This window comes from Dendropsophus ebraccatus, chromosome 1 (assembly GCF_027789765.1).
Source record: "Dendropsophus ebraccatus isolate aDenEbr1 chromosome 1, aDenEbr1.pat, whole genome shotgun sequence".
Classification (NCBI taxonomy): Eukaryota; Metazoa; Chordata; class Amphibia; order Anura; family Hylidae; genus Dendropsophus; species Dendropsophus ebraccatus.
Window position 1 is genome coordinate 1089317 of NC_091454.1, and position 16142 is coordinate 1105458.

Consider the following 16142-nt stretch of genomic DNA (forward strand, 5'->3'; position numbering starts at 1 on the left):
TGGTATATAGTCTCTCCCTGGTATACAGTCTCTCTCCCTGGTACACAGTCTCTCTCCCTGGTATATAGTCTCTCCCTGGTATACAGTCTCTCCCTGGTATACAGTCTCTCTTCCTGGTATACAGTCTCTCTCCCTGGTATACAGCCTCTCTCCCTGGTATACAGTCTCTCCCTGGTATACAGTCTCTCTCCCTGGTATACAGTCTCTCCCTGGTATACAGTCTCTCTCCCTGGTATACAGTCTCTCTCCCTGGTATACAGCCTCTCTCCCTGGTATACAGTCTCTCTCTGGTATACAGTCTCTCTCCCTGGTGTACAGTCTCTCCCTGGTATACAGTCTCTCTCCCTGATATACAGTCTCTCTCCCTGGTATACAGTCTCTCTCCCTGGTATACAGTCTCTCTCCCTGGTATACAGTCTCTCTCCCTGGTATACAGCCTCTCTCCCTGGTATACAGCCTCTCTCCTTGGTACACAGTCTCTCTCCCTGGTATACAGTCTCTCTCCCTGGTACACAGTCTCTCTCCCTGGTATACAGTCTCTCTCCCTGGTATACAGTCTCTCTCCCTGGTATACAGCCTCTCTCCCTGGTATACAGCCTCTCTCCCTGGTATACAGCCTCTCTCCCTGGTATACAGCCTCTCTCCCTGGTATACAGTCTCTCCCTGGTATACAGTCTCTCTCCCTGGTATACAGTCTCTCTCCCTGGTATACAGCCTCTCTCCCTGGTATACAGTCTCTCCCTGGTATACAGTCTCTCCCTGGTACACAGTCTCTCTCCCTGGTATACAGTCTCTCCCTGGTATACAGTCTCTCCCTGGTATACAGCCTCTCTCCCTGGTATACAGTCTCTCTCCTTGGTACACAGTCTCTCTCCCTGGTATACAGTCTCTCTCCCTGGTATACAGTCTCTCTCCCTGGTATACAGCCTCTCTCCCTGGTATACAGCCTCTCTCCCTGGTATACAGTCTCTCCCTGGTATACAGTCTCTCTCCCTGGTATACAGTCTCTCCCTGGTATACAGCCTCTCTCCCTGGTATACAGTCTCTCCCTGGTATACAGTCTCTCCCTGGTATACAGTCTCTCTCCCTGATATACAGTCTCTCTCCCTGGTATACAGCCTCTCTCCCTGGTATACAGCCTCTCTCCCTGGTATATAGCCTCTCTCTGGTATACAGTCTCTCTCCCTGGTATACAGTCTCTCTCCCTGGTATATAGCCTCTCTCCCTGGTATACAGCCTCTCTCCCTGGTATACAGTCTCTCCCTGGTATACAGTCTCTCTCCCTGATATACAGTCTCTCTCCCTGGTATACAGCCTCTCTCCCTGGTATACAGTCTCTCTCCCTGGTATACAGTCTCTCTCCCTGGTATACAGTCTCTCCCTGATATACAGTCTCTCTCCCTGGTATACAGCCTCTCTCCCTGGTATACAGTCTCTCTCCCTGGTATACAGTCTCTCCCTGATATACAGTCTCTCTCCCTGGTATACAGCCTCTCTCCCTGGTATACAGTCTCTCTCCCTGGTATACAGCCTCTCTCCCTGGTATACAGTCTCTCTCCCTGATATACAGTCTCTCTCCCTGGCGTACAGTCTCTCTTCCTGGTATACAGTCTCTCTCCCTGGTATACAGCCTCTCTCCCTGGTATACAGTCTCTCCCTGATATACAGTCTCTCTCCCTGGTATACAGTCTCTCTCCCTGGTATACAGCCTCTCTCCCTGGTATACAGTCTCTCCCTGGTATACAGTCTCTCTCCCTGGTATACAGTCTCTCTCCCTGGTATACAGTCTCTCTCTGGTACACAGTCTCTCCCTGGTATACAGTCTCTCTCTGGTATACAGTCTCTCTCCCTGGTACACAGCCTCTCTCCCTGGTATACAGTCTCTCTCCCTGGTATACAGTCTCTCTCCCTGGTACACAGCCTCTCTCCCTGGTATACAGTCTCTCTTCCTGGTATACAGTCTCTCCCTGGTATACAGTCTCTCCCTGGTATACAGTCTCTCTCCCTGGTACACAGCCTCTCTCCCTGGTATACAGCCTCTCTCCCTGGTATATAGCCTCTCCCTGGTATACAGTCTCTCTCCCTGGTATACAGCCTCTCTCCCTGGTATACAGCCTCTCTCCCTGGTATACAGCCTCTCTCCCTGGTATACAGTCTCTCTCCCTGGTATACAGCCTCTCTCCCTGGTACACAGTCTGTCCCTCTCTAGCTCCAACCAGCAAGTGAGACGAATCTGCAATCCCCTATTCTTATACTTAGGAGGTCACATGGTTAAGCCGGCCAATCAGTTTTGCCTACTCCTAGTGCCTGTCCCTCCCCCCTGCATGTTTATTGGCTGGAATAAAAGCGTCAGGGGGGGAGGAGGGCGAATCCAATTTTTACTGCGTTACCGTTCAAACATTTGAATGCATTGGATATCATACTCATCACTAATGATCAGGAAATCGGTGAGTGCCGGGATTACCTATGGAATTGTTCTATTGGGACTGTCACAGAGTGCCGCTCTCTTTTCATCCTCCAGAGCTGCACTCACTATTCTGATGTTACATCTTGTCTTATTCACCAGTCATTTTGGGGGTGTCCCTGTCAGTGGAGTTGTATTCCGAGGAAGTGGGATGGTTTTGGGGTGTCCCTCGCAGTGGGTGGTTTTGGGCTGTCCCTTGCAGTAAGTGGTTTTGGGGTGTCCCTCGCAGTAGGTGGTTTTGGGCTGTCCCTTGCAGTAGGTGGTTTTGGGGTGTCCCTCGCAGTAAGTGGTTTTGGGGTGACCCTCGCAGTAGTTGGTTTTAGGGTGTCCCTCGCAGTAGGTGGTTTTGGGCTGTCCCTTGCAGTAAGTGGTTTTGGGGTGACCCTCGCAGTAGTTGGTTTTAGGGTGTCCCTCGCAGTAGGTGGTTTTGGGCTGTCCCTTGCAGTAAGTGGTTTTGGGGTGACCCTCGCAGTAGTTGGTTTTAGGGTGTCCCTCGCAGTAGGTGGTTTTGGGCTGTCCCTCGCAGTAAGTGGTTTTGGGGTGACCCTCGCAGTAGGTGGTTTTGGGGTGTTCCTGGCAGTGGGGTTATTTGGGGGTAACTCCTAGTAGGTGTTTTTGGGGTGACCCTCACAGTGGGGTGATTTGGGGGGCCCTGGTACCTTCTAGCATGATCTCGTATCTCTCGATGAGCCTTGTGGCCGTATTCTTATCCACCTCGGCCTCCTGCTGCTCATGGATCAGGAAGCGGCAGAGTCGGGAGGGGCTCAGGGCCGCGTGTCTCCAGCGCAGGATGTTATAGAGCTCGGTCAGCTCCGGACGGTGGACGAGCCTCTTATAGATCCTCCGGAAAGCTGCCAGATCCAGGAGGCCGCTTCTTCTAGGATCCTGCTCCTATAGGGTCAAGAAGAAACAATAGAGATGAGCGACCCTGGAGCAGCTGGAGTCCATCCCAACCCCAACGATTGGCATGTGATTAGCGGCGGCTGCTGGAGTTGGGTAAAGCCCTAAGGCTATGTGGGAATCATGGATATAGTCATTGGCTGCATCCATCTTCTCCAGACAACCTTAGGGCTTTATCCAAGTTCTGCAGCCCCCGCTAATCACATGCCAATCGTTGGGGTTCGGATGGACTCCAGCTGCTCCAGGGTCGCTCATGTCTAAATAGGAGACAAGGAAGAAGAAGTCCAAAGAGGAGGAAGATGAGGAGGAAGAAAAAATGTGAAGGAAGATGAAGGTAGAGAAGGAAGAAGAAAAAAATGTGGAGGAGGAAGAAGAAATGTAGAAGAGGAAAAAGAAGAAATGCAGAGGAGGAAGAGATGTGGAGGAGGAGGAGGAAGAAATGTGGAGGAGGAGGAGGAGGAAGTGGGGGCGGTGAAGAAGAAATGAGGAGGAGGGAGAAGAATGAAGAGGAGGAGGAAAAAGGATTTGGAAGAGGAAGAAGGGGAATGTGGTGTTGGAGGAGGAAGAAATGTAGAGGAGAAAGAGGAGGAGGAAGAAGAAATGTTTAGGGGAAGAAGAAGAATAAGAATGTGGAGGAGGAAGAAGAGGAATGTGGTGATGGCGAAGGAAGAAATGAGGGGAGGAAGAAGAAATGTATCACTATCACCCCCATCACTATCACCCCCATCACTATCACCCCCATCACTATCACCCCCATCACTATCACCCCCATCACTATCACCATCACCCCCATCACTATCACCCCCATCACTATCACTATCACCCCCATCACTATCACCCCCATCACTATCACCCCCATCACTATCACTATCACCCCCATCACTATCACCACCATCACTATCACCCCCATCACTATCACCCCCATCACTATCACCACCATCACTATCACCCCCATCACTATCACCCCAATCACTATCACCCCCATCACTATCACCACCATCACTATCACCCCCATCACTATCACCCCCATCACTATCACCACCATCACTATCACCCCCATCACTATCACCCCCATCACTATCACCCCCATCACCATCACTATCACCCCCATCACTATCACCCCCATCACTATCACCCCCATCACTATCACCCCCATCACTATCACCCCCATCACTATCACTATCACCCCCATCACTATCACCCCCATCACTATCACCCCCCATCACTATCACTATCACCCCCATCACTATCACCACCATCACTATCACCCCCATCACCATCACTATCACCCCCATCACTATCACCACCATCACTATCACCCCCATCACTATCACCACCATCACTATCACCCCCATCACTATCACCACCATCACTATCACCACCATCACTATCACCCCAATCACTATCACCCCCATCACTATCACCACCATCACTATCACCCCCATCACTATCACCCCCATCACTATCACCACCATCACTATCACCCCATCACTATCACCCCCATCACTATCACCCCCATCACTATCACCCCCATCACTATCACCCCCATCACTATCACTATCACCCCCATCACTATCACCCCCATCACTATCACCCCCATCACTATCACTATCACCCCCATCACTATCACCACCATCACTATCACCCCCATCACCATCACTATCACCCCCATCACTATCACCCCCATCACTATCACCCCCATCACTATCACCCCCATCACTATCACCACCATCACTATCACCCCCATCACTATCACCCCCATCACTATCACCACCATCACTATCACCCCATCACTATCACCCCATCACTATCACCCCCATCACTATCACCCTCATCACTATCACCCCCATCACTATCACCCCAATCACTATCACCCCCATCACTATCACCCCAATCACTATCACCCCCATCACTATCACCCCCATCACTATCACCCCCATCACTATCACCCCCATCACTATCACCACCATCACTATCACCACCATCACTATCACCACCATCACTATCACCCCCATCACTATCACCACCATCACTATCACCACAATCACTATCACCACCATCACTATCACCCCCATCACCATCACTATCACCCCCATCACCATCACCACCATCACTATCACCCCCATCACTATCACCACCATCACTATCACCCCCATCACTATCACCCCCATCACTATCACCCCCATCACTATCACCCCCATCACTATCACCCCCATCACTATCACCCCAATCACTATCACCCCCATCACCATCACTATCACCCCCATCACTATCACCCCCATCACCATCACTATCACCCCCATCACTATCACCACCATCACTATCACCCCCATCACTATCACCCCCATCACCACCATCACTATCACCCCCATCACTATCACCCCCATCACTATCACCCCCATCACTATCACCCCCATCACTATCACTATCACCACCATCACTATCACCACCATCACTATCACCCCCATCACCACCATCACTATCACCCCCATCACCACCATCACTATCACCCCCATCACTATCACCCTCATCACTATCACCCCCATCACTATCACCCCAATCACTATCACCCCCATCACTATCACCCCAATCACTATCACCCCCATCACTATCACCCCCATCACTATCACCCCCATCACTATCACCCCCATCACTATCACCACCATCACTATCACCACCATCACTATCACCACCATCACTATCACCCCCATCACTATCACCACCATCACTATCACCACAATCACTATCACCACCATCACTATCACCCCCATCACTATCACCCCCATCACTATCACCCCCATCACTATCACCCCCATCACTATCACCCCCATCACTATCACCCCCATCACCACCATCACTATCACCACCATCACTATCACCCCCATCACTATCACCACAATCACTATCACCACCATCACTATCACCATCACCACCATCACTATCACCCCCATCACTATCACCACCATCACTATCACCCCCATCACTATCACCCCCATCACTATCACCCCCATCACTATCACCCCCATCACTATCACCCCCATCACTATCACCCCAATCACTATCACCCCCATCACTATCACCCCCATCACTATCACCACCATCACTATCACCCCCATCACTATCACCACCATCACTATCACCCCCATCACTATCACCCCCATCACTATCACCCTCATCACTATCACCCCCATCACTATCACCCCAATCACTATCACCACAATCTCCATCACCCCCATCATCTCCCTATCCTCCTCCCCCGTCACCTTCATCAGGGCCCGGAGGTGAGCCGTGTCCAGGGTGACCCCCATCCTCCTCATTATGTCCAGCACCTCCTGGTAGCTGATGCTTCGCTCCTGATTGGCTCCAAACTCCGGACATGTACACCAAGGGTTAAGAGACCATCAGACAATAGAGATGGGGGGGGGGGGGTGTCATATCCAGGAAGGTATAAGGGGACAAGGTCATATATAGGGGACAGGGTCTTATATGGGGTCATATATAGGGGACAAGGTCATATATAGGTGACAGGGTGTTATATGGGGGTCATATATAGGGGACAAGGTCATATATAGGTGACAGGGTGTTATATGGGGTCATATATAGAGGACAGGGTGTTATATGGGGGTCATATATAGGGGACAAGGTCTTATATGGGGGTCATATATAGGGGACAAGGTCTTATATGGGGGTCATATATAGGTGACAGGGTGTTATATGGGGTCATATATAGAGGACAGGGTGTTATATGGGGTCATATATAGGGGACAAGGTCTTATATGGGGGTCATATATAGGGGACAGGGTGTTATATGGGGGTCATATATCAGACTCTGTATATTAGGATATTGCTCGGCAATGCTGCTGCCGTTCCCCATGATGGATCTTTCGATGTGCTGCAATCCTGCCCGGCACCAGCTGATGATCTACAATCTGATGACATCACAGAGATCAGGATGAACAGCAGCACATTCTTCTCCTAAACTCCTCTGCCCTGCATGGACAGCCATGCTGATCTAGCTGACCCCACCCCCAGGGAGCAGAGCACTGTGCTGATCTAGCTGACCCCACCCCCAGGGAGCAGAGCACTGTGCTGATATAGCTGGCCCCACCCCCAGGGAGCAGAGCACTGTGCTGATCTAGCTGACCCCACCCCCAGGGAGCAGAGCACTGTGCTGATATAGCTGGCCCCACCCCCAGGGAGCGGAGCACTGTGCTGATCTAGCTGACCCCACCCCCAGGGAGCAGAGCACTGTGCTGATCTAGCTGACCCCACCCCCAGGGAGCAGAGCACTGTGCTGATATAGCTGACCCCACCCCCAGGGAGCGGAGCACTGTGCTGATATAGCTGGCCCCACCCCCAGGGAGCAGAGCACTGTGCTGATCTAGCTGACCCCACCCCCAGGGAGCAGAGCACTGTGCTGATATAGCTGGCCCCACCCCCAGGGAGCAGAGCACTGTGCTGATATAACTGACCCCACCCCCAGGGAGCAGAGCACTGTGCTGATATAGCTGGCCCCACCCCCAGGGAGCAGAGCACTGTGCTGATATAGCTGACCCCACCCCCAGGGAGCAGAGCACTGTGCTGATCTAGCTGACCCCACCCCCAGGGAGTGGATGTTTGTGCTGATATAGCTGACCCCACCCCCAGGGAGCAGAGCACTGTGCTGATCTAGCTGGCCCCACCCCCAGGGAGCAGAGCACTGTGCTGATATAGCTGACCCCACCCCCAGGGAGCGGAGCACTGTGCTGATCTAGCTGGCCCCACCCCCAGGGAGCAGAGCACTGTGCTGATATAGCTGGCCCCACCCCCAGGGAGCAGATCTTTGTGCTGATATAACTGACATTAACACTTTGTGCCCCTATAGAGACCCCGCCCATTACTCCTTTGTTAGTGATTGGATATATGGATGTGAGGGCGGGGCTTCTGTCTAACCCCCACCTCCAAATCACCTTCTGGGGGATACAAGCAGTAAGCAGCGACTGAGCGAGTATGGGGCCCGAGGACATCACTGTGGAGGAAACACTTACCTGCCAAGCGTCTGCTCACTGTCCTCCTGCTGATCAGCCTGTCACTATAGCAACCGATCAGCCCGCCCTCACACAGCCTGCAACCATGGCAACCACTCCATTTCTGCAACTGCTCTCCAAAAGTGAAAGCAGCGCTGTGATTGGTCACTATAGATAACAGACAGGGATGATAACTGCTGCTCCTGCTGTCTCCTGTAGGGGGAGCTCAGTCACTGTATGGAGCTGTATACAGCAGGGGGGGTCCTCTATATACAGGGGGGGAGGGGCTGTGCTGTGATTGGTCACTATAGATAACAGACAGGGATGATAACTGCTGCTCCTGCTGTCTCCTGTAGGGGGAGCTCAGTCACTGTATGGAGCTGTATACAGCAGGGGGGGGGGGGATAATGATGATGGTCATGCTGATGTGAGGGCTAATCCTCGGTCTTGTCCTCGTGGTGACCCCGCTGCTCGCCGCACTCTTCTCATTGTTATGTAAATACAGACGCTGGTCCAGAGCCAACAAAAACAGGCTGCAGCTACACGGGGGCCGCAGATGTAACAGGACGGTCACTGCCCCCTCACTGCAGCTACACGGGGGCCGCAGATGTAACAGGACGGTCACTGCCCCCTCACTGCAGCTACACGGGGGCCGCAGATGTAACAGGACGGTCACTGCCCCCTCACTGCAGCTACACGGGGGCCGCAGATGTAACAGGACGGTCACTGCCCCCTCACTGCAGCTACACGGAGGCCGCAGATGTAACAGGACGGTCACTGCCCCCTCACTGCAGCTACACGGGGGCCGCAGATGTAACAGGACGGTCACTGCCCCCTCACTGCAGCTACACGGAGGCCGCAGATGTAACAGGACGGTCACTGCCCCCTCACTGCAGCTACACGGAGGCCGCAGATGTAACAGGACGGTCACTGCCCCCTCACTGCAGCTACACGGGGGCCGCAGATGTAACAGGACGGTCACTGCCCCCTCACTGCAGCTACACGGAGGCCGCAGATGTAACAGGACGGTCACTGCCCCCTCACTGCAGCTACACGGGGGCTGCAGATGTAACAGGACGGTCACTGCCCCCTCACTGCAGCTACACGGAGGCCGCAGATGTAACAGGACGGTCACTGCCCCCTCACTGCAGCTACACAGAGGCCGCAGATGTAACAGGACGGTCACTGCCCCCTCACTGCAGCTACACGGAGGCCGCAGATGTAACAGGACGGTCACTGCCCCCTCACTGCAGCTACACGGAGGCCGCAGATGTAACAGGACGGTCACTGCCCCCTCACTGCAGCTACACGGAGGCCGCAGATGTAACAGGACGGTCACTGCCCCCTCACTGCAGCTACACGGGGGCCGCAGATGTAACAGGACGGTCACTGACCCCTCACTGCAGCTACACGGGGGCCGCAGATGTAACAGGACGGTCACTGACCCCTCACTGCAGCTACACAGAGGCCGCAGATGTAACAGGACGGTCACTGCCCCCTCACTGCAGCTACACGGAGGCCGCAGATGTAACAGGATGGTCACTGACCCCTCACTGCAGCTACACGGAGGCCGCAGATGTAACAGGACGGTCACTGCCCCCTCACTGCAGCCAGTGATGATGTACAGCCAGTAACTAGAAATATCTGCACCTGCTATTACCTATGATGTCATAAAGCATAGAGCTGTGCTTCCCCTAGCCCCGCCCCCTAGGACCACTCAACACACATAGCTCTGACCCTGAGGAGCACTGGCTTTATTCCATATAATACACAAAGAGATGCTGCCCCCAGAGCATGCTGGATAGTATCAGACAGGTGGCTCCTCCCACATTCACCAGGGACAAAGCTCCGCCCTCCATTATTATCATACACGTTATATCAGTGCTGGAGCGTTATAAGAGGAGCGGCTGATATCAGTCACATAGGATGTAATAGGAGGATATATCAGTACTGGAGCGTTATAAGAGGAGCGGCTGATATCAGTCACATATGATGTAATAGGAGGTTATATCAGTGCTGGAGCGTTATAAGAGGAGCGGCTGATATCAGTCACATATGATGTAATAGGAGGATATATCAGTACTGGAGCGTTATAAGAGGAGCGGCTGATATCAGTCACATATGATGTAATAGGAGGATATATCAGTGCTGGAGTGTTATAAGAGGAGCGGCTGATATCAGTCACATATGTAATAGGAGGATATATCAGTGCTGGAGCGTTATAAGAGGAGCGGCTGATATCAGTCACATAGGATGTAATGTCTGGAGGTTATATCAGTGCTGGAGCGTTATAAGAGGAGCGGCTGATATCAGTCACATATGATGTAATAGGAGGATATATCAGTGCTGAAGCGTTATAAGAGGAGCGGCTGATATCAGTCACATAGGATGTAATAGGAGGTTATATCAGTACTGGAGTGTTATAAGAGGAGCGGCTGATATCAGTCACATATGATGTAATAGGAGGATATATCAGTACTGGAGCGTTATAAGAGGAGCGGCTGATATCAGTCACATATGGTGTAATGTCTGGAGGTTATATCAGTACTGGAGTGTTATAAGGGGAGCGGCTGATATCAGTCACATAGGATGTAATAGGAGGATATATCAGTACTGGAGTGTTATAAGAGGAGCGGCTGATATCAGTCACATATGATGTAATAGGAGGTTATATCAGTGCTGGAGTGTTATAAGAGGAGCGGCTGATATCAGTCACATATGATGTAATAGGAGGTTATATCAGTGCTGGAGCGTTATAAGAGGAGTGGCTGATATCAGTCACATATGATGTAATAGGAGGATATATCAGTACTGGAGCGTTATAAGAGGAGCGGCTGATATCAGTCACATATGATGTAATAGGAGGATATATCAGTACTGGAGCGTTATAAGGGGAGCGGCTGATATCAGTCACATATGATGTAATGTCTGGAGGTTATATCAGCTGAGTATATTAGTTATATCCCTGGTGGTCTGGGGCAGGGAGGAGTTTATAATGTTTATACCTGGTGATTTAGGGCAGTGGAGGGGTTATTATCTATTTAACTGGTGGTCTGAGGCAGTGGAGGGGTTATTGTCTATATCCCTGGTGGTCTGGGGTTAGTGGAGGGGTAAATATATATATCCCTGGTGGTCTGAGGCAGTGTAGGGTTATTATCTATGTCCCTGGTGGTCTGGGGGCAGTGTAGGGGCTATCATGTATATTCCTGGTGGTCTAGAGCAGTGGAGGGGTTATTATCCCTGGGGGTTTGGGGCAATGGAGGGTTTATTATCTATATCCCTGATAGTGAGGGGGCAGTGGAGGGGTTATTATCTATATCCTGGTGGTCTGGGGCAGTGGAGGGGTTATTATCTATATCCTGGTGGTCTGGGGGCAGTGGAGGGTTATTATCTATATCCCTGGTGGTCTGGGGGCAGTGGAGCGGTTATTATTTATATCCCTGATAGTGAGGGGGTAGTGGTGGGGTTATTATCTATATCCCTGGTGGTCTAGAGGAGTGAGGGGTTATTACCATGTATATCCCTGGTGGTCTAGAGGAGTGAGGGGTTATTACCATGTATATCCCTGGTGGTCTAGAGGAGTGAGGGGTTATTATCATGTATATCTCTGGTGGTCTAGAGGAGTGAGGGGTTATTACCATGTATATCCCTGGTGGTCTAGAGGAGTGAGGGGTTATTATCATGTATATCTCTGGTGGTCTAGAGGAGTGAGGGGTTATTACCATGTATATCCCTGGTGGTCTAGAGGAGTGAGGGGTTATTATCATGTATATCTCTGGTGGTCTAGAGGAGTGAGGGGTTATTATCATGTATATCTCTGGTGGTCTAGAGGAGTGAGGGGTTATTACCATGTATATCCCTGGTGGTCTAGAGAAGTGAGAGGTTATTATCTATATCCCTGGTGGTCCAGAGGAGTGAGGGGTTATTATCATGTATATCCCTGGTGGTCTAGAGGAGTGAGGGGTTATTATCTATATCCCTGGTGGTCTAGAGGAGTGAGGGGTTATTATCTATATCCCTGGTGGTCTAGAGGAGTGAGGGGTTATTATCTATATCCCTGGTGGTCTAGAGGAGTGAGGGGTTATTATCATGTATATCCCTGGTGGTCTAGAGGAGAGAGGGGTTATTATCATGTATATCCCTGGTGGTCCAGAGGAGTGAGGGGTTATTATCATGTATATCCCTGGTGGTCTAGAGGAGTGAGGGGTTATTATCTATATCCCTGGTGGTCTAGAGGAGTGAGGGGTTATTATCATGTATATCTCTGGTGGTCTAGAGGAGTGAGGGGTTATTACCATGTATATCCCTGGTGGTCTAGAGAAGTGAGAGGTTATTATCTATATCCCTGGTGGTCCAGAGGAGTGAGGGGTTATTATCATGTATATCCCTGGTGGTCTAGAGGAGTGAGGGGTTATTACCATGTATATCCCTGGTGGTCTAGAGGAGTGAGGGGTTATTATCATGTATATCCCTGGTGGTCCAGAGGAGTGAGGGGTTATTATCATGTATATCCCTGGTGGTCTAGAGGAGTGAGGGGTTATTATCTATATCCCTGGTGGTCTAGAGGAGTGAGGGGTTATTACCATGTATATCCCTGGTGGTCCAGAGGAGTGAGGGGTTATTATCATGTATATCCCTGGTGGTCCAGAGGAGTGAGGGGTTATTATCATGTATATCCCTGGTGATCTAGAGGAGTGAGGGGTTATTATCTATATCCCTGGTGGTCTAGAGGAGTGAGGGGTTATTATCTATATCCCTGGTGGTCTAGAGGAGTGAGGGGTTATTATCATGTATATCCCTGGTGGTCTAGAGGAGTGAGGGGTTATTATCTATATCCCTGGTGGTCCAGAGGAGTGAGGGGTTATTATCATGTATATCTCTGGTGGTCTAGAGGAGTGAGGGGTTATTATCTATATCCCTGGTGGTCTAGAGGAGTGAGGGGTTATTATCATGTATATCTCTGGTGGTCTAGAGGAGTGAGGGGTTATTACCATGTATATCCCTGGTGGTCTAGAGAAGTGAGAGGTTATTATCTATATCCCTGGTGGTCTAGAGGAGTGAGGGGTTATTATCTATATCCCTGGTGGTCCAGAGGAGTGAGGAATTAGGTTATTGTCTACAATCCTGGTGATCTATTTGGTGTGATGTTTTGTGGTGTCTGGTTGCGTGGCTCAGTACTGCTGTCAGTTTGTGAGGTGTTCGGCTGCTCTTACTTGTCCTTCACTGACACATTGTACCAAACAATAGGAGTTATTCTGCTGCTCCTCCTCAGAGGAGTGTAGAGAAGCGACTAGTATGAGCCTGACATGTGATTCCTCTAGTCAGAGTCCAGGGGTTGAGGGGTTACTGTGCTGCGCTCTCCTCACCATCGTACATCTACCCTCATTATATAACCAAATTCAGATTACATCTTACATCTGCGCAGGGAATCCCCGGAGATCGCCTATAGAGCGCCATCCTGGGACCGAAAATAAACAGCAAATGGGAACGACACAACATCATCCTGTCACAATCACTGCAGAGTAGTGATGTCACCATACCAGAATTTTGAGTTCGATACCAATACTTGATTTTTTAATTCGATAATCAATACCAGTTCGATACCTCGAAAAAAAATACAACCCCCCCCCTTATAAGATCAGCCCCCTCCTCTCCTGACATCCTCTGTGCTGCTGTGACCCTGCTCCTATAGGATCAGCCCCCTCCTCTCCTGACATCCTCTGTGCTGCTGTGACCTCCCCTATAAGATTAGCCCCCTCCTCTCCTGACATCCTCTGTGCTGCTGTGACCTCCCCTATAAGATCAGCACCCTCCTCTCCTGACATCCTCTGTGCTGCTGTGACCTCCCCTATAAGATCAGCACCCTCCTCTCCTGACATCCTCTGTGCTGCTGTGACCTCCCCTATAAGATCAGCACCCTCCTCTCCTGACATCCTCTGTGCTGCTGTGACCTCCCCTATAAGATCAGCACCCTCCTCTCCTGACATCCTCTGTGCTGCTGTGACCTCCCCTATAAGATCAGCCCCCTCCTCTCCTGACATCCTCTGTGCTGCTGTGACCTCCTCTATCGATCAGCACACTCCTCTCCTGACATCCTCTGTGCTGCTGTGACCTCCCCTATAAGATCAGCCCCCTCCTCTCCTGAAATTCTCTGTGCTGCTGTGACCTCCCCTATAAGATCAGCCCCCTCCTCTCCTGACATTCTCTGTACTGCTGTGACGCTGTGACCTCCCCTATAAGATCAGCTCCTCCTCTCCTGACATCCTCTGTGCTGCTGTGACCTCCCCTATACGATCAGCCCCCTCCTCTCCTGACATCCTCTGTGCTGCTGTGTCCTCTCCTATAGGATCAGCCCCCTCCTCTCCTGACATCCTCTGTGCTGCTGTGTCCTCCCCTATAGATCAGTCCCCTCCTCTCCTGACATCCTCTGTGCTGCTGTGTCCTCTCCTATAGAATCAGCCCCCTCCTCTTCTGACATCCTCTGTGCTGCTGTGTCCTCTCCTATAGTATCAGCCCCCTCCTCTCCTGACATCCTCTGTGCTGCTGTGACCTCCCCTATAGATCAGCCCCCTCCTCTCCTGACATCCTCTGTGCTGCTGTGTCCTCTCCTATAAGATCAGCACCCTCCTCTCCTGACATCCTCTGTGCTGCTGTGTCCTCCCCTATAGATCAGCCCCCTCCTCTCCTGACATCCTCTGTGATGCTGTGTCCGCTCCTATAAGATCAGCCCCCTCCTCTCCTGACATCCTCTGTGCTGCTGTGTCCTCCCCTATAGATCAGCCCCCTCCTCTCCTGACATCCTCTGTGCTGCTGTGACCTCTCCTATAATATCAGCCCCCTCCTCTCCTGACATCCTCTGTGCTGCTGGGACCTCTCCTATAAGATCAGCCCCCTCCTCTCCTGACATCCTCTGTGCTGCTGTGTCCTCTCCTATAAGATCAGCCCCCTCCTCTCCTGACATCCTCTGTGCTGCTGGGACCTCTCCTATAAGATCAGCCCCCTCCTCTCCTGACATCCTCTGTGCTGCTGTGTCCTCTCCTATAGGATCAGCCCCCTCCTCTCCTGACATCCTCTGTGCTGCTGTGTCCTCTCCTATAGTATCAGCCCCCTCCTCTCCTGACATCCTCTGTGCTGCTGTGTCCTCTCCTATAGGATCAGCCCCCTCCTCTCCTGACATCCTCTGTGCTGCTGTGTCCTCCCCTATAGATCAGCCCCCTCCTCTCCTGACATCCTCTGTGCTGCTGTGTCCTCTCCTATAGATCAGCCCCCTCCTCTCCTGACATCCTCTGTGCTGCTGTGTCCTCTCCTATAGTATCAGCCCCCTCCTCTCCTGACATCCTCTGTGCTGCTGTGTCCTCTCCTATAGTATCAGCCCCCTCCTCTCCTGACATCCTCTGTGCTGCTGTGTCCTCCCCTATAGTATCAGCCCCCTCCTCTCCTGACATCCTCTGTGCTGCTGGGACCTCTCCTATAAGATCAGCCCCCTCCTCTCCTGACATCCTCTGTGCTGCTGTGTCCTCTCCTATAAGATCAGCCCCCTCCTCTCCTGACATCCTCTGTGCTGCTGGGACCTCTCCTATAAGATCAGCCCCCTCCTCTCCTGACATTCTCTGTGCTGCTGTGTCCTCCCCTATAGGATCAGCCCCCTCCTCTCCTGACATCCTCTGTGCTGCTGTGTCCTCTCCTATAGTATCAGCCCCCTCCTCTCCTGACATCCTCTGTGCAGCTGTGTCCTCCCCTATAGATCAGCCCCCTCCTCTCCTGTCATCCTC

At 51.6% G+C, this 16142-nt stretch overlaps 1 protein-coding gene across 1 annotated transcript in view; it reads right to left on the minus strand.

The window, feature by feature from the left end:
* PLCZ1 (phospholipase C zeta 1) overlaps nt 1-8644 on the minus strand; it is an 84692-nt gene extending 76048 nt beyond the window's left edge. Inside the window, exons 1-4 of the mRNA XM_069951182.1 lie at nt 8392-8644; nt 7208-7293; nt 6628-6740; nt 3124-3355 (exon numbers count right to left, since the gene is read on the minus strand). Coding sequence (XP_069807283.1) covers nt 3124-3355; nt 6628-6740; nt 7208-7238 — 376 coding nt within the window. The 5' untranslated portion in view covers nt 7239-7293; nt 8392-8644. The remainder of the gene's footprint in view (nt 1-3123; nt 3356-6627; nt 6741-7207; nt 7294-8391) is intronic.
* Nucleotides 8645-16142: the final 7498 nt, after the last annotated feature.